This window comes from Arachis hypogaea, chromosome 20, assembly GCF_003086295.3.
Source record: "Arachis hypogaea cultivar Tifrunner chromosome 20, arahy.Tifrunner.gnm2.J5K5, whole genome shotgun sequence".
NCBI lineage: Eukaryota > Viridiplantae > Streptophyta > Magnoliopsida > Fabales > Fabaceae > Arachis > Arachis hypogaea.
Window position 1 is genome coordinate 44,439,886 of NC_092055.1, and position 24,568 is coordinate 44,464,453.

A 24,568-nucleotide genomic window follows, 5' to 3' on the forward strand; every position below is an offset into this window, starting at 1 on the left:
GACCCAAACCAACATCTCACTATATTCTTGAGGATTTATGACACTGTAAAATCCAATGGTGTACACCCTGACACCTACAAGCTACTTTTGTTCCCTTTTACACTCAGAGATAAGGCAGCAAAGTGGTTGGAAGCATTTCCCAAGGAGAGTCTCACAACTTGGGATGAAGTTGTAAACAAATTTCTAGCAAGATTCTACCCTCCACAGAGAGTCAATAGATTGAGAGCTGAGGTGCAGACCTTCAGACAACAAGATGGTGAAACACTTTATGAGGCCTGGGAGAGGTTCAAAGACTTGACAAGGAAATGCCCTCCAGATATGTTCAACGAATGGGTTCAACTTCGCATCTTCTATGAGGGGTTATCATATGAAGCAAAGAAAGATGTGGACCATTCTTTAGGAGGTTCACTCAACAAAAAGAAAACCATTGAAGAAACCATAGATGTCATAGAGACTGTAACTGAAAACGAGTACTTCTATGCTTCAGAAAGGACTCAAAAGAGAGGAGTGCTGGAAGACCCTGACTCCAAGCTTGAAGTATGCATACTTGGGTGACAACAAAACTTACCCAGTGATCATTAATTCAAGCTTGAGTGAGGAGCAAGAAGAGGAGCTACTCCAAGTGCTGAGACAACATAAGGATGCTATAGGATGGACACTTGCAGACTTGAAAGGTCCTTCAATGTGCATGCACAAAATCCTACTTGAAGAAGGAGCCAAGCCCTCAAGACAGTAGCAAAGAAGGCTAGACCCAACCATGAATGAAGTAGTCCAAAAAGAGGTGTTGAAATTGTGGCAAGCTGGGGTGATTTACCCTATCTCAAACAGCCCTTGGGTAAGCCCAGTTCAAGTAGTCCTAAAGAAAGGAGGGATCACTGTTATACCAAATGAGAAGAATGAATTGATACCTACAAGAACAGTGACCGGCTGGCGCATGTGCATCGATTATAGGAAGCTTAATGAGGCGACCAGGAAGGATCACCTCCCCCTACCTTTCATGGACCAGATGTTGGAAAGACTTGCGGGACATAAGTATTATTGCTTCTTGGACGGTTACTCTGGTTACAACCAAATAGTTGTAGAACCTAAGGACTAAGAAAAGACCTCATTTACCTGTCCTTATGATGTTTTTGCTTATAGGAGAATGCCCTTTGGATTGTGCAATGCACCTGCAACATTCTAAAGGTGCATGCTCTCCATATTTTTAGACATGATTGAAAGATTCATTGAGGTGTTTATGGATGACGTTTCTATATTTGGTGATTCATATTCTAGCTGTTTGCAGCACTTAGCCTTGGTGTTAAAGAGATGCCAAGAAACCAACCTTGTATTAAACTGGGAAAAATGCCACTTTATGGTTACAGAGGGGGTAGTTCTTGGCCACAAGATCTCAAAAAGAGGCATAGAAGTGGACAAGGCTAAGGTGGAGGTGATTGAAAAGTTACCCCCACCTTGCAATGTCAAAGCAGTTAGAAGTTTTCTAGGACATGCTGGCTTCTATAGGAGGTTTATTAGAGACTTCTCCAAGGTTGCCAAACCTTTGAGCAACCTGTTTGTCTCTAATGTACCTTTTGTTTTTGATAAAGAATGTATGCTAGCCTTTGAAGAGCTTAAGAACAAGCTTTCCTCTGCACCTATCATAGTTCCACCCAGCTGGAATCTACCCTTTGAGTTGATGTGTGATGCATCTGACTTTGCTGTTGGTGCTGTCTTAGGACAGAGGAGGGACAAATTGGTGCATGTCATTTATTATGCCAGCAAAGTCCTTAATGAGAATCAAAGGAACTATACCACTACAGAGAAGCAATTACTTGCCATTGTCTTTGCTTTTGATAAATTCAGATCATATCTTATTGGCTCTAAAGTAATTGTATTCACTGATCATGCAGCACTCAAATACTTGCTTACCAAACAAGAGTCCAAGTCCAGACTGATAAGATGGATCTTGCTTCTCCAAGAGTTTGACATTGAAATTAAAGATAGGAGTGGAGCAGAGAACAAAGTGGCTGACCACCTCTCAAGGATCCCACAAAAAGAAGATGATATACCCCAAATTGCAGTGAATGAGAGCTTCCCTGATGAGCAGTTGATGATGATCCAAGAAGCTCCTTGGTTTGCGGACATAGCCAACTTCAAGGCTATTGGAGAACTACCAACCAACATCAACAAACACATAAGGAAAAAGCTGATCAAAGATGCTAAACACTACATTTGGGATGAGCCCTTTTTGTTTAAAAAGTGTGCTGATGGGATCTTGAGAAGGTGTATTTCCCATGAAGAATGGCAGAAAGTACTTTGGCAATGTCATGGCTCTTCATATGGAGGCTATTTTAGTGGGGAAAGAACCACAGCCAAGGTGCTACAATATGGGTTCTATTGGCCAACGATGTTCAGGGATGCAAAGGAATTGGTATCAAGGTGTGATGAATGCCAAAGGGCTGGCAATCTACCCAAGAAAAATGAGAGGCCACAGAGGTTTATAATGGAGTTAGAATTGTTTGATGTGTGGGGAATTGATTTTATAGGACCTTTCCCATTCTCCTACTCAAACAATTATATATTAGTGGCTATAGATTATGTGTCAAAGTAGGTAGAAGCCATAGCCACAGCAACAAATGACAACAAGGTTGTGATGAACTTCTTGAGAAAGAATATCTTCAGCAGATTTGGAGTTCCTAGAGCTCTCATTAGTGATGGAGGAACACACTTCTGCAATAGGCAACTTGAAGCACTCCTCCTCAAGTATGGAGTCAAGCACAAAGTGGCAACTCCATACCATCCACAGACCAACGGACAAGCTGAGATTTCAAACAGGGAGCTCAAAAGAATTCTTGAAAAAACTGTTAGAAGCTCAAGAAAGGATTGGTCTAAGAAGCTGGATGATGCATTATGGGCCTACAGGATAGCCTTCAAAACACCCATTGGGATGTCTCCATACCAATTGGTGTTTGGTAAGGCTTGTAACTTACCAGTTGAGCTTGAACATAGAGCATTCTGGGCTCTAAAAATGCTGAATTTTGATGATCAAGCTGCTAGAGAAAGGAGGCTAATGCAACTCAATGAGCTGGAGGAATTCAGAAATCAAGCCTATGACAATGCAAAGATTTACAAAGAAAATACAAATAGGTGGCATGATCAAAAGATAGCAAGGAGAGAGTTCAAAGAAGGACAGAGAGTGTTGTTGTACAATTCAAGACTCAAGTTCTTCCTAGGGAAGCTCAAGTCTCGATGGTCTGGACCCTTCACCATCCTCAAAGTATCACCTTATGGTCATGTAGAGCTCATGAAGGACACAACACAAAGAACATTCACTGTGAATGGCCATAGGCTCAAGCATTACTTGGGAGACTCACTAGATGAGAAGAGAGTGAACTACCATCTCAGATAAAGAAGGAAGAACGTCAAGCTAATGACGCTAAAGTAGCGCTAGTCGGGAGGCACCCCAACACTTTATATCCTTTTGATTTACTGCTTTCTTAGAAGTAGCTTAAAAATTGTCAACTTAGGTAGTTTAAATCTCAGTTTAATATTGTTTTTTCATTTCTTTCTAAAGGTAGATTGTAAGTGGTAGATTAGGAAGTTTAAATATTAGTTTTGGTAGTTTGAAGACCTTCAATTTATTTTCTTTTTCTCTGAAAGTGCAATTTGATGAATAGAATTACCGATGATGGGTAATTGGGCTGAGAACTAGCTAAAAAGCTAAGTTTGGTGTGGCCACCAACCCACTTAATCTAGGCTTACAACCAATTGAACAAATTAAATTTTGAGAAGTAAGCCCAGAGATTAAGTTTGGTGTGGCCACCACCATACGAAGATCACCTAGCAAGCCCAATACCATCCAAGTTGAAAGCATTTAATAAGTTGGTAAGTGCAGGAAAGTTGGTTTTAAATGTGTTCGGAAGGGGTTAGAAGCAAAGGAATGTGAAAGGATTAAAGTTAATTCACCCTTATGAACACATTAAAAACCCAATGATGAACCAAATTTATTAAATGTAATGGGATTAAGTTTGGTGTCCCAAGCGACACTCATCAGTTGCAATTTCATTCACTCATATTAAAAGGAATGTGGAGAATTCTTTTGTCATTACTGATAGGGTTTCGGTTTTATTTTCACTAGAGAGAATGGGGCCCATATGATTGATAGCTCATAAAGCAAAGAAGTCAAAGTGTACTTGCACTTTGGAACTCAACACATGCAGGAAGCAAAGAGGGATAAGGATTGGCGCCTCTTCCCACGCTAGGTGCCACTCCCCAAGTGGGAAAACATTGAATTGCTTTCACTTCCCACCATTCAGACCACACTTTCCACCCCTATAAAAATCCCCCTCACTTTTCCCACCTCTCCTCCCACTTCAAACCCCAACTTCACATACGAAAAGAACCCCACAATTCCTTCTTTCTTCTCGTCTCTTCCCTCTTTTATTTACCTTTCTTCTTCTACTTGATTAGGGACAACCAAGTTCTAAGTTTGGTGTTGGAGTAAAACTGTGTTTTACTTGCTCCCTTGCAACTTTCTTCAACTTTCTTTTACCCTTCAAACACCCTTTCTTCATCCCAATGGCACCACCAAAAGCCGCATCATCAAAGAAGAGAAAGACTAAGGAACCAACCTCAGGATCCTCAAGCCACAATGAATATAAGTTCCTCTCAGCATTCAACCAAAACCAATTCTATGGTTGGGTGAGTGAGAGGCAGATCATCCCAGAGGTTGGCTTTCAATTGGGAAGGAATGAACACCCTGAGATCAACAGGGAAATCAACAACAGAGGGTGGGCACTCTTGTGCAACCCACCAAGGAAAGTGGTGGAGAGCTTTGTTTGAGAGTTCTATGCCAATGATGTACCTCAGTTAGGGCAACCCTATGGCTATCTTAGCTATGTTAGGGGAAATTCATTGACTACAACCTCTCTAATATAGAAAGGATGCTCATGGTGAAGTAAACAAGCTCCACTCGGAGCTATGAAGAAAGAATGAAGAAGAAAGAATGAAGCAAGAAGACCCAGGATTTGATTAAATCCTCAATGAGATTTGTGTGTTGAATGTGCAATAGATAAATGACAAAGATGGGAGACCCAACTAGCTGAGAAGAAGGGATTTGAACCCCCAAGCTAGAGGGTGCTAGATTTTGTAAGAAGATCTCTCAACCCAACATCCAACACATCTGAGGTAACACTTGAAAGGGCTGTGCTCATATACAGCATCATGAAAGGTAAGAATATGAATGTTGGGGAAATGATAGCCAACAACATCAACAGGGTACGAAAAAGCACCAAGGATAGCATAAGGTTGGCCTTCCCCAGAATTATCCAGAGGCTGTGTGATGAAGCAGGGGTTGAGAAGATTATTGATGAGGTGCTGGTGGAACAAGACAAGCCCATAACTGCCAAGAAGATGGCCAAAGTGGTGGCTGTCAACCCACTTGAGAGGAGAAGGGAGCATAGAGGGCATGCTCATGTACCACAAGGGCAACCACAACAAGAAGAAGAGTAACCACATTACCTAGCACTTCAACCACCACCATACCAACAATATCAACAATTTTATGAAGGTTTTAATTGGGAGCAATTACAAGGAGATATACACCAAATGAGGGGAGATATACATCATCTGAGAGAGGATGTCAACCAACTCAAAGAACAACAACAATGGGACCAAGTGAATCAGAACATACAACAACTCCAAGGGAGTTTGGAGCACATGAGGAAGGAGCAGCAAGAACAGTTCGACTGGGGAGAGATGCAAAGCGCACTCAACAAGATAGTGGAGCAAAATAAATGGCAGCAGAGGAACCTTGCTGAGTTCAGAAATCTTTATGATGCCAGAACTATTTCAAGGAGGCAATATGATATCAACACACAAGCGAAGCTGAATCACTTGTGTAATGCTGTGGCTGCCTTAAACCCTGGATACCCAACATTCATGCAAGGAATGGAGGAGTTGAGTGCAAGACAAAAGGAAATTCTGGCCAAGCACAAGGAGGATGAAAGAAATTACATGAGGAGGCTAGGATTCTGGAAGCCCAAAGACACAAAGGCACAAGAGGGATCCTCCAAAAAGGATGATGATGACTCCTTCCCTTCTAAAAAGAAAGACAAGGGAAAAGGGCCAATGAACTAAAGCTGCTCAAGGTTGTTGAGTTCCATGGTTGACACTATCAAATTTCTGGATTTCTGTTTAGTTTCTTTATGTTTAAATTTCTGTTTGATAATAAATAGCAATGCTAGGATAGTTTTTGTTTAATGCGTAGTTTTTTTTATGCCCTGAAGTCTTTTATGAGTCTTATGAATTACAAGAAAGAAAATGCAATGTTAGTTCAAGTTTCATTAACATCAATAAAAGAATAGTTGTTTCCATAAGAGTCATTGTGAGTGTTACAAAAACAAGAGCAAAAGAGACTAAAACCAAGTGGGACTATTCAAAAACTAAGAGATAAGGAACTAAGTGTAGAACTTTGAATGAACTAGAAAGAAAATGAGTGATGAAAAGCAACTAGGCTTAGAAGGTATGACAAGTAGAGGCTAAGGGGTGTCCCTTGAATATCTATAGAACTAAGAAGTAGTAAGCAATAAAGACCCAAGACTCTGAGCATCAACTACTAGGATGAAAAGAAACACTAAATAGCTCAAAAGAGTTAGAGAACCTAGTATGCTTGTGGTGAAGATGTGTCAAGAAGAGACCTGGGTAAGTAAATTCTTAGGGGTGTTTCAACACCTAGTACCCTAAAGCCAACTGGTTTGGGAGTGCTAATTGAAAGCCTAACTAAAGGGTTGTCTTGAGACAAAACATTTAGAGTCGTGGTCAATGAAAAAGAAAAAGTGAAAAAGGAAAGAACAACCAAAAGAGAATGAAATAACTCTTACTACTTCAAGGTGACAACCAATAAAAAGGGCCCCTGAAGCTTATACTTGGAAGAACCCTCAAGGATCTAGAAGTTCTTTGTGACATTGAAACAAAAATATTCATGTGTTAAACACATAGCCTCATCCTTAGTAATGATTGCATCCATTCAAGGTCAAGTCTCAATTCATTTAAGAACTACTCACATTGATCTGCTTGGGACAAGCAAAGCTTAAGTTTGGTGTTGTGATGACTTGCATCATGTACCCTTTTTTCTTGCATAAAAAGGACCATAAAAGAGCATAATCTCATTTGATCATTGTAATTCATGAACTATTTGATGAACATTTTGGTACATTGCTTTGAAATGAGTTTGTGCTGAATTTCAGATGAAAAGGGCATCAAAAAGGGAAGAAAACAACAAGACAAAGCTGGGTGTGTGAAACTGGCGTGCCATTTGGAGCAAACGCCACAAAAATGCATGGGCATGGCATGCTAGGAGTTGGGCGTGGCACGCCAGTATTGAATTCCAGAAAGAATCCTCAAGTCCTCTACATGGGCGTGGCACGCCAGGAACTGGGCGTGGCACGCCAGTTATGATTTCCAGAGGAGAACGATTGAAGAAATTGCATGGGCGTGGCACGCCAAGAGCTGGGCGTGGCATGCCAGTGTAAGTTTCCAGAGAGCAAGGATAAAGGCCACAAAAAGGGTGTGCCAGTTGGTATCGAAGGTGTGGCACGCCAGCTTCAAATTGTCACTTTGGCGTGCCACTTGAAGAGCCAGGCATGGCACGCCAAGCTGAAAAGAATCACACTAAAGGGGCGTGCCACTTGAGTATCAAGGCGTCGCACGCCAGTACTAGATTACAGAGAGCAATATTGAAGACCCAAAAGGCTGGGCGTGCCACTTGGTATCGAAGGCGTGGCATGCCAGCTTCAAATCATCTCTTTGGCGTGCCACTTGAAGAGCCAGGCGTGGCACGCCAAGCTAGAAAGAGCCAAATTGAAGTGGGCATGCCACTTGAACATCAAGGCGTGGCACGCTAGTACAAGTTTCCAGAGAAGAAGTTGAAAGCCAAAAGGGATGGGCGTGCCACTTGATGTTGAAGGCGTGGCACGTCAGCTCTCAGTTGTCACTTGGGCGTGCCACTTGAAGACTCAGGCGTGGCACGCCAGCACTCAAGGAAACCAAAGCAAAGCTGGGCATGCCACTTGGTGTCAAAGACAAGGCACGCCAAGCTATCATCCTCACTTAGGCGTGCCACTTGAGCATCCAGGCGTGGCACGCCAATGATAAAAAAGGCTAAAGCAAAGGCTGGGCGTGCCACTTGGTGTCGAAGGCGGGGCACGCCAGCTCTAGATTCTCACTGAGGTGTGCCACTTGAGGACCCAGGCGTGGCACGCCAGCTACTAGATCAAAGAAGAATGTTGGGCATGGCACGCCAGAACCTGGGCGTGCCACGCTAGTTCAATTGGCCAGAGAGAAAGATCAAGCACCCACAATAGGCGTGGCACGCCAGAACCTGGGCATGCCACGCTAGTTCAATTGGCCAGAGAGGAAGATCAAGCACCCACAATGGGCATGGCACAGCAGACCCTGGATGTGCCACGCTAGTTCAACTTTCCAGAGAAGAAAGGAAGAAGGAAAAGGGCTAGGTGTGCCACTTGGGTTCGAAGGCGTGGCACGCCAAGCCAACACCAACACTTAAGAAGACCCTGGGCGTGCCACTTGGGCTCGAAGACATGGCACGCCAGGGACATCAACACATGGGGCGTGCCACTTGAAGAGCTTGGCGTGGCGCGCCAAGCCAAATTGGAGGCTAGGCGTGGCACGCTACTTGAACGCCAGCCAAACGCCAGCCTGAAAGGTCACGTTTATTGAGTTTCTTTTCCCTCCAAATTGTATTTTTCTTTTCTCTTTTGTATTTTCTTTATTCTAGTGTTTGGAGTAGTATAAATAACCCCTGAAAGTACTGAGAAGGGGGTTAAGCAGTTAGGAAGCTAAGTTGTGGAGTAGAGTTTTTAGATTTTCTTTTTCACTTTATCATCTCTTCCATCTCTTGTACCTTTCTCTGAGCTATGAGTAGCTAAATTCCCTCTCATTAAGAGAGGGAGCTCTGTTGTACTTGATGGATTAATGATAGTTAATTCCTTCTTCTCTTCATCTTCTCTTTGATTTGCTAGAAGGAATTTCGTTTTAATGTTAGTGTTCAATTATCTTGGAAAAGAGATTGAATAAAAATGGGTTTCATGGAAACCTTGGAAAAGGAAATATGAAACCATGCTAGAAATACCTTCTCACACTTGAGTAGGATCTGGGTTTTGGTGTTTGGATATGGTGACATATAATTCTCCCTCTACTTGGACCTATGATGATGTGTGGTATAATCAGGGACCAAGCATATCTCTCTTCATGAGCAATTAGACCAAGAAATTGGCTATTGATCAAGATCTGAGAAATTGAGTCACCAAGGGATTGGAGCTCAATCAATCATGATTGCCAAGAGGTCAATGAGTTGCATGGTTGAAGATGGGATGAACTGGATTTAATCCAAAGAGAACAACATCAACTGATCTCAATGAATCTCCTCTATTCTTATCTTCCACTTTCTTTATAGCTTTCTTTACATTCTATCAATCCCCATTCCGATTTACAATTTAGTCATTTAAGTTTCTGCACTTTACATTACTGCCATTTCCATTTTTGCACTTTACTGCTTTTCTTTACTTTTGATGTTATTTATAATTCTGCCCAATTACAATTCTACAATCATAATCTATTTTTCTTAGCTTAACTAATTCACCAATTGATTAAAAGTGCTCAAATCCACCAATCTCTGTGGATACGATCCCACTCTACTGTGGGTTATTACTTGATGATTGGTGCGGTTGCCAAAAGAACGGATTCATCATTTTTATATGGGGAGTGAATTTGAATCATCAGATAAGAAGATGGTTAAGGTTTTAGAGATGCTTTATTCTTATGGATTACTCCGGTCTTACTGTCTACTCCAACTGTGAATGATTTCTTCCATGGCAGGTTGTATGTGATCAACGCCTTTCTTAAGAGGTCATCGATTCTCCTCCAGTGCTGAACCCCAGGGTTAGTGCAGATCCAGTCTGATTGAGGCTAAAGGTCCTGCAGTTCATTCTCCTTGATGATCCTACTCAAAATGCCACAGACAAGGTCGAATATTCCGGATGAGAGAATATTGCGCCTTGTGGTTCTAGCCTTTACCACAAAGACTCTAATCTCCCCGTGCCTCGGCTGAACTGGTGTCTCGAGAAATCCCTAACGAAGTCGTGGATTAGCTGTCTAAGAGATGTATAATCAAGTTAGTGGTTCATTGTTGTCCGATGAAAAACTCACTCCGAACCCATGTAGAATGAGATAACCTTGTGCCAGTTCAACACATTCATAAGGATGAAGAACGAAGATACATCTTAGAATAGAATCAAACATGAATTGAGAATAGAACAGTAGTACTTTTATTAATCTATAAAACTCAGTTGAGCTCCTAGCCTCAATCTAGGGGGTTTAGTAACTCATACTGATAGAGAAATACAATGAAAGGTTTGAAATATACCAGGAGAGATGGGCAAAGATCCTAAACAAGGGTGATCTTCTTCTTTAAATACTAATCTAATGACTAAGGATGACATAAGAAGGGTAAAACAGTCTTTTAGTGCGAAAATCCACTTTCGGGGTCCACTTGGTGAGTGTTTGGGCTGAGCCTTGAGGGTCTCCATGAGCTAAGGTGGCTCTTTGGCATTGAACGCCTACTTGGGGGTCCTTTTTGGGTGTTGGAATGCTGGCTACTCCCTTGTGGGCGTTGGACGCCCGAACTGCGGTAGATGGCTGGTGTTGAATGCCAGTTTTGGGCCTTTTATTTTGAACCAAAGTATGAACTATTATATATTTCTGGAAAGCCCTGGATGTTAACTTGCCATAGCTATTGAGAACGATCCATTGAGACTTTTGTAGCTCCAGAAAAGCTCTTTTGAGTGCACGGAGGTAAGATCCTAATGGCATTTGCAATGCTTTCTTTGTCTCTGAAACAGACTTTTGCTCCAGCTCCTCAATTTCAGCTAGAAAATACCTGAAATTGCATAAAAACACACAAACTCAAAATAGAATCCAAAAATGTGAAATTTTCATTAAAACTTATGAAAACTTAATAAAACTTAAACAAAACATGCTGAAAACTATATGAAAATGATGTCAAAAAGCGTATAAAATATCCGCTCATCACAACACCAAACTTGAACTGTTGCTTGTCCCCAAGCAACTAAAAATAAGTGGGATATAAAGAAGAGCAAGATACAACAAATATCAGAGTTTCCAATGAAGCTCAGTTTCAATTAGATGAGTGAGACTTAGTAGCTTTTTGCTTCTGAATAGTTTTGGCACCTCACTATCCATTGAAGCTCAGAAGTGTTGGCATCTTCAGGAACTTAGAATCCAGATGATATTATTGACTTTCCTAATTTAGTTCTTTTTTATTCGTGAACACAGCTTATAGAGTCTTGGCCATGGCCCTAAGCACTTTGTTTTCCAGTATTACCACCAGATACATAAATGCCACAGACACTAAAGTGGGTGAATCCTTTCGGATTGTGATTCAGCTTTGCTAGAATACCCAGATAGAGGTGTTCAGAGTTCTTAACCACACTTTTTTTGCTTTGGATCACAACTTTAACTGCTCAGTCTCAAGCTTTGCACTTGACACCTTTACACCACAAGCACATGGTCAGGGACAGCTTATTTGAGCTGCTTAGGCCAAGATTTTGTTTCTTTTAGACCCTCGTAACCATTGATGCTCAAAGCCTTGGACCCATGCTCTTACCTTTTGGTTTAAAGAGCTATTGGATTTTTCTATTGCCTTTTTTTTTCGCATTCATATTTTTTTCTTTTATTGCAACATACTTTTTCTTTTTCTTTTTGCTGCTTTTTCTTGCTTCAAGAATCAATTTTTGGATTTTTCAGATTACCAATAATACTTCTCCTTTTTCATCATTCTTTCAAGTGCCAATATTCTTAACTCCAATTTCAAATGTACACTGTTTATTCATACATTCAAAAAACAAAAACAATGCCACCACATCAAAATAATTGAACTATTCTTAAAATAAAACTTTAAATTCATGCATCTTACTTTTCTTTTTCAAATAAAATTTTCTTTTAAGTAAGGTGAGAGATATATGGAATACTTTATAGCCTTAAGACATAAATATGATCATGCACTAGAAACAGACAATAAAACAAAATACATGAAAAACAAAAAATAAAATAAACAACAGGGGAGTAAAGGGAATGAATCCACCTCAGTGATGGCGGCTACTACTCCTTCTAGAGGATCTAATAGAGTACTTGATCTCCTCTATGTCACGCCCTTGCCTTTGTTGTTCTTCCCTCATAACTCTTTGTTCTTCCCTCATTGATCTTTGAACGCCCACTCTGGCCTCCCTGGCTAGCGTCCAACGCCAGCAAGGTCTCTGCTCCAGGGAGTTCTGTTTCTAGCTCTGACTGCTTCTGTTTCTGTTCTAACTACTGCACATGATCACAAACATTAAAAAGCAGGGGAAAGCTCTAGAAATAAACTAAAATAGACTCAAATGAAAATAAACAAAAGAAATAAGAATAGAAATACTTTACTCATGGTTGGGTTGCCTCCCAACAAGCATTTTTTTAATGTCATTAGCTTGACGGACAGCTCCTTTCAAGGAGGAAGATAATCATAGAGGAATAAATTCTTACTCCTTACTAGAAGCATCCTTCCTGTGCTCTCATGGATTAGCTTAATACGCTCAAGAGACAGGCTCTTATTCACTGCATGATGTAGGGTTGGGCTTGCAGTAATATGCTGGTGTCCCTTAGTGCCATTTTCCTCTTCCATAGTGAATACTAAGATGAGATAAGTGAATATTATCATCTTCCATGGCAAAAAGCCTTCAGTAGGGATATTTTTGTTTTTCCAACCCTTAGGCATCTTCCTTTTGGGGCTTCCTCCTTGGTGGATGGTGTACATCCAACACCAAACTTACGTTTGGTCTTAGGAGGGATTGAAATGGTTTCAATCAAGGGGGAGGCATGAATGCTAAATCCTTTATGCGAGTACTTCCCTTGTCAGGGGGTAATGGAGGGTCAAGAGCCTTGAACACCATCCAGTCCTCATGCAAGGTAATCCTTGTTTCTTGTGTCTCTTGGATTCCCAGCTCCTTCATCACAGATGAAGGTATCGGATTTAAACACAAGCCAAGATCATACAGGGCCTTGTCAAAAGTGATCTTTCTAATAGGACTTAGGAGCTGAAAGCTCCCTATGTCTGGCATCTTCCTTGGTAGTTCATTCTGGACTAAAGTACTGCACTCCTTGGTCAGTACCACAGTCTCATCTTCTGGTTCTGTTTGCACGCCTAGGAACGGTAGCTCTTGAGGCTCTTTTACCTCTGCAAGGGCGTGCTCTGTGGGAGTCATAGGCTCCTCTTGCACGCCTAGAGAAGAATCAACTTGAGGTTCCTTCTCTTCTGTAGGGGCGTGCTCAATGGTATTCTCAGGATCCTCCTGGTCCTTGATTTCCTTTAGTCCCTCAGTAGCAGGCTCCTGAGCTTCGGCCTCCTTGGTGAAGACTACTATCCCACCTTCTTTTATGGTTTTCATGTCTAGAACGTCTATCCTAACTGGGATCTCCTCACAGGAGTATAAATGTTGGTTATTGGCAGCTATCTCAATGAGCTCATCTGCCTCTTCGTGTGTCTCTATAAAGTATAGGGAACCACCTGCAAAGTGATCTACTGTCTTCCTGGCTATCTCAGAGATAGCTTCATAGAAGATGATAGTCTTGTTCCATCCTGAGAACATATGGGGAGGGCAATTCCTAAACATCAGCTTGTACCTCTCCCAAGCATCATGGAGAGACTCGCTCTCCTTTTGCCTGATGTTCTGAACATCTGTCACTAGCTTAGTTAATCCCTGTGAGGGAGAGGACCTATTCAGGAAATTGTAAACAACCTTATCCCAGGAGTTCACACTCCCTCTGAGTTCCATATGCCACCATTTATTTGCTTGAGCACTCAAAGCAAATGGAAAAAGTTTTAGTCTGGGGACTTCAAGGTCCACTCCATTAGCCTCTACAATGTCACAAAATTGCAGGAAGTCGGAGATGAACTTACTGGGATCGTGTTCATAAAACTGGCACTTTTGCCGTAATAGCAGGATCTGGTCTTGGTTGACCTTAAAGTCATCTGAGTCAATAGGAGTGTCAAATGTATAGGAACCCATAGGTCTCCCAATTCGTGTATTCTCCTTTTGATCCATAGTGACTTCGGTGTTCCTGCATACATAAATAAGAGACAAAGAAAAATGGGAGTCTCTATATCAAAGAATAGAGGACTCCCTGTGAGATGTGAAGAAGAAAGAAGAATCAAGATGGAGAGAAGAGAAGAAGAATTCGAATGAAAGGGGGTAAAGAATTCGAAAATTAAGAAGTGAAAAGAGAAACTGGAATTAAAACATTTTTGTTTTTATTTTTTTATTAATTGAATTCGAAAATAAAAGCTTATTAACTAAAAAGATTTAAAAATTGAATGATGAATTTTGAAAAAGAAGAGAGAGAAATAGAAGGGAAGTTTTTGAACATAGGAGAAAGAAGAATTAGTTAGGAAGTTTTGAAAAACAAGAAAGAGAAAACAAGTAACTAATTAAGAAAGATTTGAAATTAAGATAAGATAGAAGATTTGAAAAAGATTTAATTTTGAAATTTAAAATTAGAAAAGATAAGATAGAAATTGAAAAGATCTGAAAAAGATTTTATTTTGAATTTTGAAAGAGAAACAAGATAAGATAAAGATTGAAAATAAGTTGAAAAGATAAGATTGAAGATTTGAAAAAAATTTGAAAAGGTAAGATTTGAATTTTGATTTTTGAAAAAGATTTAATTTTGAAAATTGAATTTGAATTAAGATAAGATAAGATTTTGAAAATTAAAATTTTAAATTTTGAATTTTGAAACAAGATAAGATAAAGATTTGAAAAAGATTTGATTTTTTGAAAAGATTTGATTTTAAAATTCAAATTTAGGATAAGATAAGATAATGATTTGAAATTTAATGAAAGATAACAAAAGATAAGATAAAGATTTGAAAAAGTTTTGGATTTTAAAATTCAAAAGAAAGATAAGATAAGAAAGAATCAAATGAAAAGAAAGATATGATAAGATATAAAAAGATAAGATTTGAAATTTGATTTTTGAAATTAAGATAAGATAAGATAATGATTCTGAAATTAAAATTTGAAATAAAGATAGAAAATATATTTTTTTTTTTTTTGAATTAATGAAAAGGAGAAAAACAACCAAAAGACACCAAATTTAAAATTTTTAGATCTCAGAGTGATAATTTTCGAAAATTAGGCAAACAAACACCAAAAGACACCTAACTTAAAATCTTTTAGATCAAAACAAGAAAAGAAACAAGAACAACTTGGATACCAAAAAAGAACACAAAGAACAATTTGAAAATTCAAAGAAAACAAAGAACACAAAAAGGACACCAAAATTAAAATTTTAAAAGCCAAGACACTAATTTTTTTTCGAAATTTGCAAGAGAAACACCAAAAGACATCAAACTTAAAGAAATTGAAATCAAATAAAAGAAAGTAACAAGAACAGTTCGAATACCAAGAAGAAAAACAAGAACAATTTTCTAAAAGCTCAAGAAAAGGCAGACCAAAACTACCAAAAGGAACAAAGATAAAAAGAGACACCAAACTTAAGGACTGACACAAGACTCAAATAAAAGATACTATTTTTGAAAATTTTTGGAAAAAGACTCAAAAATTTCGAAACTTTCACAAGAACAAGAACAAAAAGACTCAAACAAAAGATAAAGATTAATGAAGAAAAGAAAAGCTTTTAAAAATTTCTTTTTCATTTTTTTTATTTTTTTGAAAAAGAAAATAAAAGACTCAAATAAAATTAAAGACAATACCTAATCTAAGCAACAAAATAATCCATTAGTTTGTTCAAACTCGAACAATTCCCAGCAAGGGTGCCAAAAACTTGGTGCACGGATTCCCACACTCTGTACAGCTGAACCGGCAAGTGCACTGGGTCGTCCAAGTAATACCTGAGTGAGTCAGGGTCGATCTCACGAGGATTGTTGGCTTGAATCAAGCTGTGGTTATCTTGTAGATCTTAGTCAGGCGGATAGAAAGTTGTTTGTTTGCTTAAATGCATAAAAGTAAAATAGGAATGAAATTACTTAAATTGAATGAAACTAGTGATAAGAACATGGTTAAGGCTTCAGAGATTCTTTTTTCTTCTGGATTACTCCGGTCTTACTGTCTACTCCAACTATGAATGATTTCTTCCATGGCAGGCTGTATGTGATCAACGCCTTTCTTGAGAGGTCGCCGATTCTCCTCTAGTGCTGAACCCCAGGGTTAGTGCGGATCCAGTCTGATTGAGGGTGAAGCTCCTGCAGTTCATTCCCCTTGATGATCCTACTCAAAACTCCACAGACAAGGTCGAATTTTCCAGATCAAGGAATGCTGCGCCTTGTGGTTCTAGCCTTTAACACAAAGACTCTAATCTCCCCATGCCTCAGCTGAACTTGTGTCTCGAGAAGTCCCCAACAAAGTCGTGGATTAGCTGTCTAAGATATGTATAATCAAGCTAGTGGTTCATTGTTGTCTGATGAAAGACTCACTGCAAACCCATGTAGAATGAGATAACCTTGTGCCGGTTCAACACATTCACAAGAATGAAGAACGGAGATACATCTTAGAATAGAGTCAAACACGAATCGAGAATAGAATAGTAGTACTTTTATTAATCCATAAAACTCAGCAGAGCTCTGATAAACCACTATTTTATGGTTTATCTTGTGCTAAATTGAGTGGTTTTTATCAGTTCTTCACACACTTATTCATACAAACTGCATGGTTTTACAAATCCTTCCTAATTTTGTTCTATGATTGAAAACTTTCTTCTTAAGCCTTTAAATTTTCAATTTTTAATTCCCCTTTATACCATTCGATGTCGTGACCTGTGTGCTAAGTGTTTTCAGGTTGTATAGGGCAGGACTGGCTTAGAGGACGGAAAGGAAGCATGCAAAAGTGGAAGGAACACAAGAAACAAAGGAGCTGAGTAGCAAGGATCGACGCGCACGCATGGCTGACGTGTGCGCGTATGATAAACCCATATTTTATGATTTATCTTTTGCTCATTTTGAGTGCTTTTATCAATTCTTCACCCACTTATTCATATGAATTGCATGGTTTTACTTTTCCTTTCTTATTATGTGATAAGTGTGAAAACATGTTTCCTATGCTTTAAAAGTATTAAATTAAATTATCCTTTATTACCATTCGATGCCGTGATTTGTGTGTTAAGTATCTTCAGGTCTCATACGGCAGGAATGGCTTAAAGGATAGAAAGAAAACATACAAAAATGGAAGGAAAGCACAAAAATGGAGTTTTGAAGAAAAGGCAGCGACGCGAACGAATGGATGACGCGAACGCGTGCCTAGCGCAAAATGGCACTGACGCGAACGCGTGACTGACGTGGACGTGTGCCTTGAGCATAACACAATTGATGCGGACGCGTGACCGATGTGTACGCGTGACCAGGGAAAACTCCAAACCACACGAACGTGTGACCCACGTGCACGCGTGACGGACGCCACGTACAGGAATCTGCAGAAAACGCCCCCATCAATTTCTGGACCCTTTTTCGGCCCAGATCCAAGCCAGAAACACAGAATATAAGCCAGAGAATGGAGCAATCAAAGGGAGAGACATTTTTTTTTACAACATTCAATATACACAATTTTAGGTTTTAGATGTAGCTTTTTAGAGAGAGGCTCTCTCATCTCTCTTAGGTTTTAGGATTAGGATTCCTTTTATTTTATGATTATTACTTCAATGCCAGGTTCAATATTCCTTTAATTTATTTTCTATTTTTATCTATTCTATTACTTTAATTGTTATTTATCTTTTCAATTTGGCTTATGAACCATTCATGTTAGGATTTTCTTAATTAATATAAATTGAGGTATTTCAGATATAAGATCGTTTTATTCTATTTATGTTATTATGTTTTCGATTTATCCAAATTATTTTCATTCGAGTAGATTTTCTTCCCTTTTGGCTTTGGTTGATTAATTGATAACACTTGAGTTATCAAACTCAGCTGTGGATTGAAATTGGAGTTGCTAATTGATTCGAATCGCTCTAAAGCTAGTCTTTCCACAGGAGTTGACTAGGACTTGAGGATCAATTGAATTAGTCCACTTGAGTTTCCTTTATTTAGTAAGGGTTAACTAAGTGGGAGCAAAATCCAATTCTCATCACACCTGATAAGGATAACTAGGAAAGGATTTCCAGTTCTCATACCTTGCCAAGAGTTATTATTATTATTATTATTATTATTATTATTATTATTATTATTAATTTACTTTATTACTAATTTATTCTCCTTGTTCCCTACTTCAAAAACCCAAAAAGATATCCCTTTTACATAACCAATAATAAATCATACCTCCCTGCAATTCCTTGAGAAGACGACCTGAGGTTTAAATACTTCGGTTATAAATTTTATTAGGTTTTGTTACTTGTGACAACCAAACTTTTGTACGAAAGGATTCTCTGTTGGTTTAGAAACTATACTTACAACGTGATTATTTTTATAAATTTTTTTACTAGCAGAAAATCAGTTCGTCAAAATGGCGCCGTTGCCGAGGATTTGCAAACGTGTGCCTTATTATTGGTTTTTGTAAATATTTTATTTCGCTTGTTTATTTTTGCTTTTTTATTTTTATTAGTTACTATGAGTTCTCACCCCCGTCGCTTTGAGTTTGGTTCTAATATTGTTGAAAAGAATGAAAGCTATAACAGGAACATGCATCAAGGTCAAAATAATCAGAGATGGATGGAGCCCCGAGGATATGATCAACCCTTTAGGCAACAACACCTTCCAAGATACCATGGACAACGACCATTCTACAATGCATGCCAAGACAATAGTTACGGTGGACCTTCTCGTGACAACCAACCCCCACCAGTATACTACAGTCAAGAGCCATTCCGAGGTGCATACCAAGATGATAGATATGGTGGACCCCCTTGTGGTTACCAACAAGCACCATCATATACCTATGAACCTCCTCCTCAACATAACTTTGAACCACCATACTCACAAGCCCCCTACTACCATTCACCTCTATATGACCCTAATCTATATCCACCCCAATTCCAATCCAATTACTCCCAAGAACCACCACTTCCCTATGCACCATGTCCATATCCATCACCCCAAGAATCAAGGGAGCGTCTCAAGGAAACAGTGAAAAAATTTCATGTGACCCTTCACCAATTGAATCAAGCGATAAATCGATTACCTTCCTGACGTTCAGACACTCAAGGAACCCCCATGGCTTCATGTGGGCAATCTAATGAAGAACACAGCATGAAGGAGATACTAGAAAATCCAACGGACAGTAAGGAGCATGATTTTGTACTGGAACAAGTGGAGGAAGCTGAAATTATCGAAGAAGAAGAATTGGTTGAAGACTTAGGAGATGCTGAACCTCCATGGGAATCCAGAATTGTAGAGAATTTCGTCAAGAAATTTGCAATTTATGCTAAGGAGGATAATGCACAGCCCCCAAAGCAGATATCTTATGAAGAACTAGACGGTACGACTCAAGAAGCGAGTTTCCTTGATAATGATAATCACGAGTCAAGTTCTCTTAGTAATGAACTTGCATCCGCAAGTGAATTCTTTGAGATTGAAGAATCTTCCCCAAATGAATATGAAAATGATGCGGAGGTTTTCTCAACCTCCAACTTATGACTTGAGCGATGAGGAAGATATTGAAGACTTTGACCAAGACGTGATTGTAGTTGAAGAAGTTTGCAAAGAAGTGGAAGAATTCACAGAAGAACACAAGAGAGTAGAGCTTGCAAAACCACTGGAAACACCTTTTCCAAGGCCATTACCATCCAATACAAATTTCAAGTGGGTAAAATCCTTAGCCTTTATCTTTACTTTTCCACTTGAATATGGTTTGCTTGAAACAGATGGCCAGCTTAGAGCTCTTTGTGGCTTTAAGAGTAAAAGGAAAATGGTTCGTGCTCAAGGCTGGTATGCAAGATTCAATGAGGTTCCACGCTTCACTTTGAAGTGTAGGGATTGGTTTTGAATTCGATTGCAAGGGTCTTGGAAGATGTTTGGTCAACTTGGTGAGAATACAACTTCTAAATCGCCCGGCTGGAAAAATATAGATCGAAACAAAGGCGGATATAAAAGCAAGGTTTGGGATCCTGGAATCTATTCTGACATTCAGCACCCCAAGAGCCTGAAAAACTATTTGAATTTGCTCAAGGGCTTTACATGCCTAATTTGGGACCCCGTAGGCTGTTGGCATTCTAAACAGTGGTGGAGATTTTTGGATGAATTCAAGCACAAGCCACCATAGCAGGAAGCTCATCAAATGTCCAACTTAAGGACTTTAACTAAAAGTGCTAGGTGGGAGACAACCCACCATGGTATGATCGTTCCTTTTCTTTAATTTTGATTTTATTTCGTTTTGTTTGTTTTTGAGTTTTATTTTATTCTATTTTCATTGAACCTGAAATTATTCATAGCATCCACAGTAGCATTGCATATTGCATACTGCATAATTTCATAAAAAAAAGGCACCTCACGTGTGCGCATGGGCCATGCGTGGGCGTCGATTGCAAATCGGCATAAAGATCTAACGCCCAGAAAGTTGGGCTGGAATCGTGCGGCTGTGGTGCATTAGGCACAAATTGGGCCACGCGATCGCGTCAGTGACGCGAACGCGTCACCTTCATTATACCTCACCCACGAGATCGTGTCACTTTCACTTCACACACACCACGCGAAGGCGTGGGCAACGCATACGCGTCGCATGAAAATCCTTGCCTCCTAATTGGAAACAGAGAGTTGCGCCAAAACGATGCTGGAATTGTGCGTCTAGCACAATTCTGAGCGATGCGTCCGCGTCCCCCACGCGTACGCGTCACCTTCAATATCCCTCGAACACGCGATTTCGTCAATGACGCATTTGCGTCATTTCCCTTTACGCCCCAATCACGCGATCGCGTGCTCCACACGTTTGCGTGGATTCAAAATCACCAACACCCACCCACGCGAAACCCTACCCCGCTCCCCCCCCCGCGTCACACTTCTTCTTCTTCTTCTCCCCCACCTCTTCTCCCCTTTTACCCCCTCCACGACCCCGACCCCACTGCCGCGCCGCCCCATCACCGAGCTACTCAGCGCTGCCGCCACCTCCCAGACCTCCAGCCAACCACCATCACCCCCATTACCCTAACCAAACTCGCCCCTCTTTTCCCCTCTCTCTCTCATCCAACCCCACTGCCGCCAAGGACCGCCGCCTCGCAGCCCTGCCACCACCGCAAAACCCTAGCGCCGCCGTGTCAACCACCCAACCCAACACCATCTCTCTGAGCCCTAATTCCGTTCCTCTGCCCACCAGGTTCTGCCAAACAGCGATTCCTCTTTCCGTTAGTTAGTTATTTTTTCGAATTATGTTCAAAGTAGGATAGTTAGAGATGCATGATCGTAGTGGACTTTAGGTGGTTAGGTAGCTAGGATGTGGTTAGTGGACTTAGGCATGATAATTGCGCCATTCTTGCTACCTGTTTTTATCTTATTCGTAACTCTGAATTTGCTGTGATAATGATGTTGTTCATATGTTGTTCTTACATGTTTGATGCTACTATTACACTGTTCTTTAATGTTCTTGTTATTTGTTAATCTTTTCAGCACTATTTAATGTCATATGAACTGATTTTCTTGCTGTTTATTACCCGGGAACATCCAATTTTAGCCGGAATGCTGCCCAAATTTTTTTTCAACAAATTATTTCACTCAACTCCCATTCATGAATTGGTTTTGGCAATTTCAAGTTTTGCGCTATTTGGTTTCAAGCTAGCCAATTCATGGATGAATGGGCTTGCATTTTCACTCTTTCTGGTTCCCAGATTACTAACTTGCATTATTGATGATTTCTTTTTCCTTTTGCAATTTTATAAATTATCATCAATAAACTAAAGTCTTTGCTTGAATATAAGTTGATTGTTCTTCAAGTTTGTGAATTTATTGATAACTAGGAAACCCATTATCATGCCACTTACTTTAACTTTCTTTTTACTTACTAACTATTTTAACTTTCTAACTTCTCTTTTTACCTAACCACTTTAACTTTCTAACTCAAGGCGTGATTACTGTTTTTCCTAATTAACAAAAATTCTACATATCATATATTTTGGATTGTGATTTTTACTCTCAGACCTTTTAACTTGCCTATAATCCAAAATTTTACATCTAATTAACTCAATTCATGCTTACATGGCCACTTTATTCCTCTTTTGCCAATCTATGCTTCTATTGATAAATCCTATTTGCTTACCTGTTTTCCTGCTTTAGTTCCTAAACTGTATCCTGCAACTTTTTCTTTTCAGGATGTCTGATCCCAAAAGTAAGGGAAAAGGAAAAGCAACCACTGGAAAAAGGAAAAGAGGAGAATCTTCTATCTCTATTTTGGATATCCTCCACAACGATACCTGGCGGGAGAAGAACTTTACCCTGTAGGAAAAGGCCGATCAGCTACTACCTGCCACAGACCCTGTCAAGTTTGCCAACAGATACTGTGAGCTAAAGTATCCAGTTTTTGCCACTTCCAGGAACCTATACCTGGAAAGGACCCTCAAAATTCCAGAAGAACTCAAACAATATACTTCGGAACAAATTAAACAGAGAGGTTGGTTCTTCTTGGAAAGGAACCTAACTGAAGTCAATTCATCCTGGGTCAGAGAATTCTACTGTAACTATTTCAAAACATCCCTGGATGCAGTCCAACTCAGAGGCAAGCAGATACTGGTTACTGAGGAGGCACTTGAAGAAATCCTCCAACTTCAGCCTAAGTCAGATCAGCCAGATGGTTACCAAAAGGCTGAGGAAGATATGAGATTCATGAGATTTGACTGGGACGCAGTCAAGAGGACTATAGCTCTTGATCCTATTGTCCCCTGGGTCATGGGCAAGTCCACAGTGGCCCCAAAAGGAATAAAGATTATCTACCTAAATGATGAGACTCGGATTTGGCAGCAGATTCTAAGTAACTATGTGATGCCGAGCACTCATGAGACGGAGGTGCCAGTTGCTATGATTACCCTCATCTGGTGTGTGATGGAGGAAAATGACTTATATCTCCCCCGATTCATCTGGTATTACATGGCCAGGGTCCATGTTAGAGGCACTCTCCCCTTTCTATACTTGATTACTCAGTTGGGCCGCCGAGCTGAGGTGCCCTGGGAAATTGCTGATGAAAAGCCAATTGCTGCAGACTGCAAGAAGATCATTCCTCATAGCAAAAAGTTTCAGGCTTTAGGCTACAGACCTCCTTTTCTCACTGACTCTATTGAGACAGCCACATCCTCTGCTGCTCCTTCAACCTCTGCTGCACCAGCCACCACTACTGCACTCTCACCTACTTCAGAGCCCATCTACCACCTCGTGCATCGCTTTTTTGACCGGTTGGACCAGATGGAGCGCCGCAACAAGCGGCAATATGAGATATCTGAGCATCGCAACAAGCGACGCTATGAGCACTTAAAGTTGATTATCCGATCTGGGCACCACGACATCCCCTCCGAGCCTGACACCCCTTCTGAGCCATCTGAGGAGGAGGCGGACGATCATGAGGAGGAGGCACGAGCAAAGGCTGAGCAGGTAGGACCTGAGCAGGCTGCGCCAGAGATCCCTCTACAGGCAGAGCATCCACTTCAGTAGGCAGACCCTCCGATACTTATCCAGACTGCAAAGCCTCAGACCACCACAGAGACACCTACTGCACATCCTTCCGGAGATGACACTTCTTCACACCCAGCTTGAGTGAAAATCGAGGACGATGCTATTATTTAAGTGTGGGGAGGTCGCCATCTCTGGCAAACTTTATTTTGGTGAATCACTTTTCAGACTCTCTTTTATCCTATTTTGTTTATTTTCTCTATTTTTATTTTTATTTTTATTTTTATTTTATCTTATCTTATTTATCTTCCAGTACTTGTACATTTTTCTTTATTTTTACTATATTTCTGTATTTTGCACTTTGGTTATATATTTATCTTAGATATCTAGTTTAGTTACATTTTTAGCTTATTAAGTTGTGATACAGAATATATGGATTAATTAGTTTAGTTTATCCTTTTAGCATATGATAATTTGGATTAATTGAAAATAAAAAGAGTAAACTAGAAACTTTGGTATAACAGAATCACAATAATCCACACATTGTATATATATATAGCAACAAATGTGAGTTAGTTAACAACATTTCTTCAAGGAAGAACACTAAGTTTTTAAGAGCCATCCTAAGATTCACATTGAGAATAATGAGAACTCTTGATTTCTACTTGCATGACATACAAAACTGATATATGGTTTTTGAGCCAACGAACACACAACCCGTGAGTTTTTGAGCTTAATTGTATGGTTACATTTAACCATAAATTTCATTCCTGTGTGTTTTGCACTTCTTTTCTATGCTTGTAATCTTTACTTTGTTTTAATCTATATGTCCAATATAGAATGTAGATACATACCCATATATGATTGAGGCCATTATTTGAATTTTTTCTCACTTATCCCAAATAAGCCTACCTCCTACATCACCTTTGT

General features: G+C 39.9%; 1 protein-coding gene across 1 annotated transcript; it reads left to right on the forward strand.

Moving 5' to 3' along the window:
• The first annotated feature begins 2,926 nt into the window (after nt 1–2,926).
• Nucleotides 2,927–3,388, forward strand: LOC112785827 (uncharacterized). The gene has a single exon (XM_025829249.1). The coding sequence runs from the start codon at nt 2,927–2,929 to the stop codon at nt 3,386–3,388; it is 462 nt and encodes a 153-aa protein (XP_025685034.1).
• Nucleotides 3,389–24,568: the final 21,180 nt, after the last annotated feature.

Coding starts and splice junctions, on each gene's coding strand:
- LOC112785827 (XM_025829249.1), top strand. CDS start 2,927: ATGTCTCCATACCAATTGGTGTTTGGTAAGGCTTGTAACTTACCAGTT.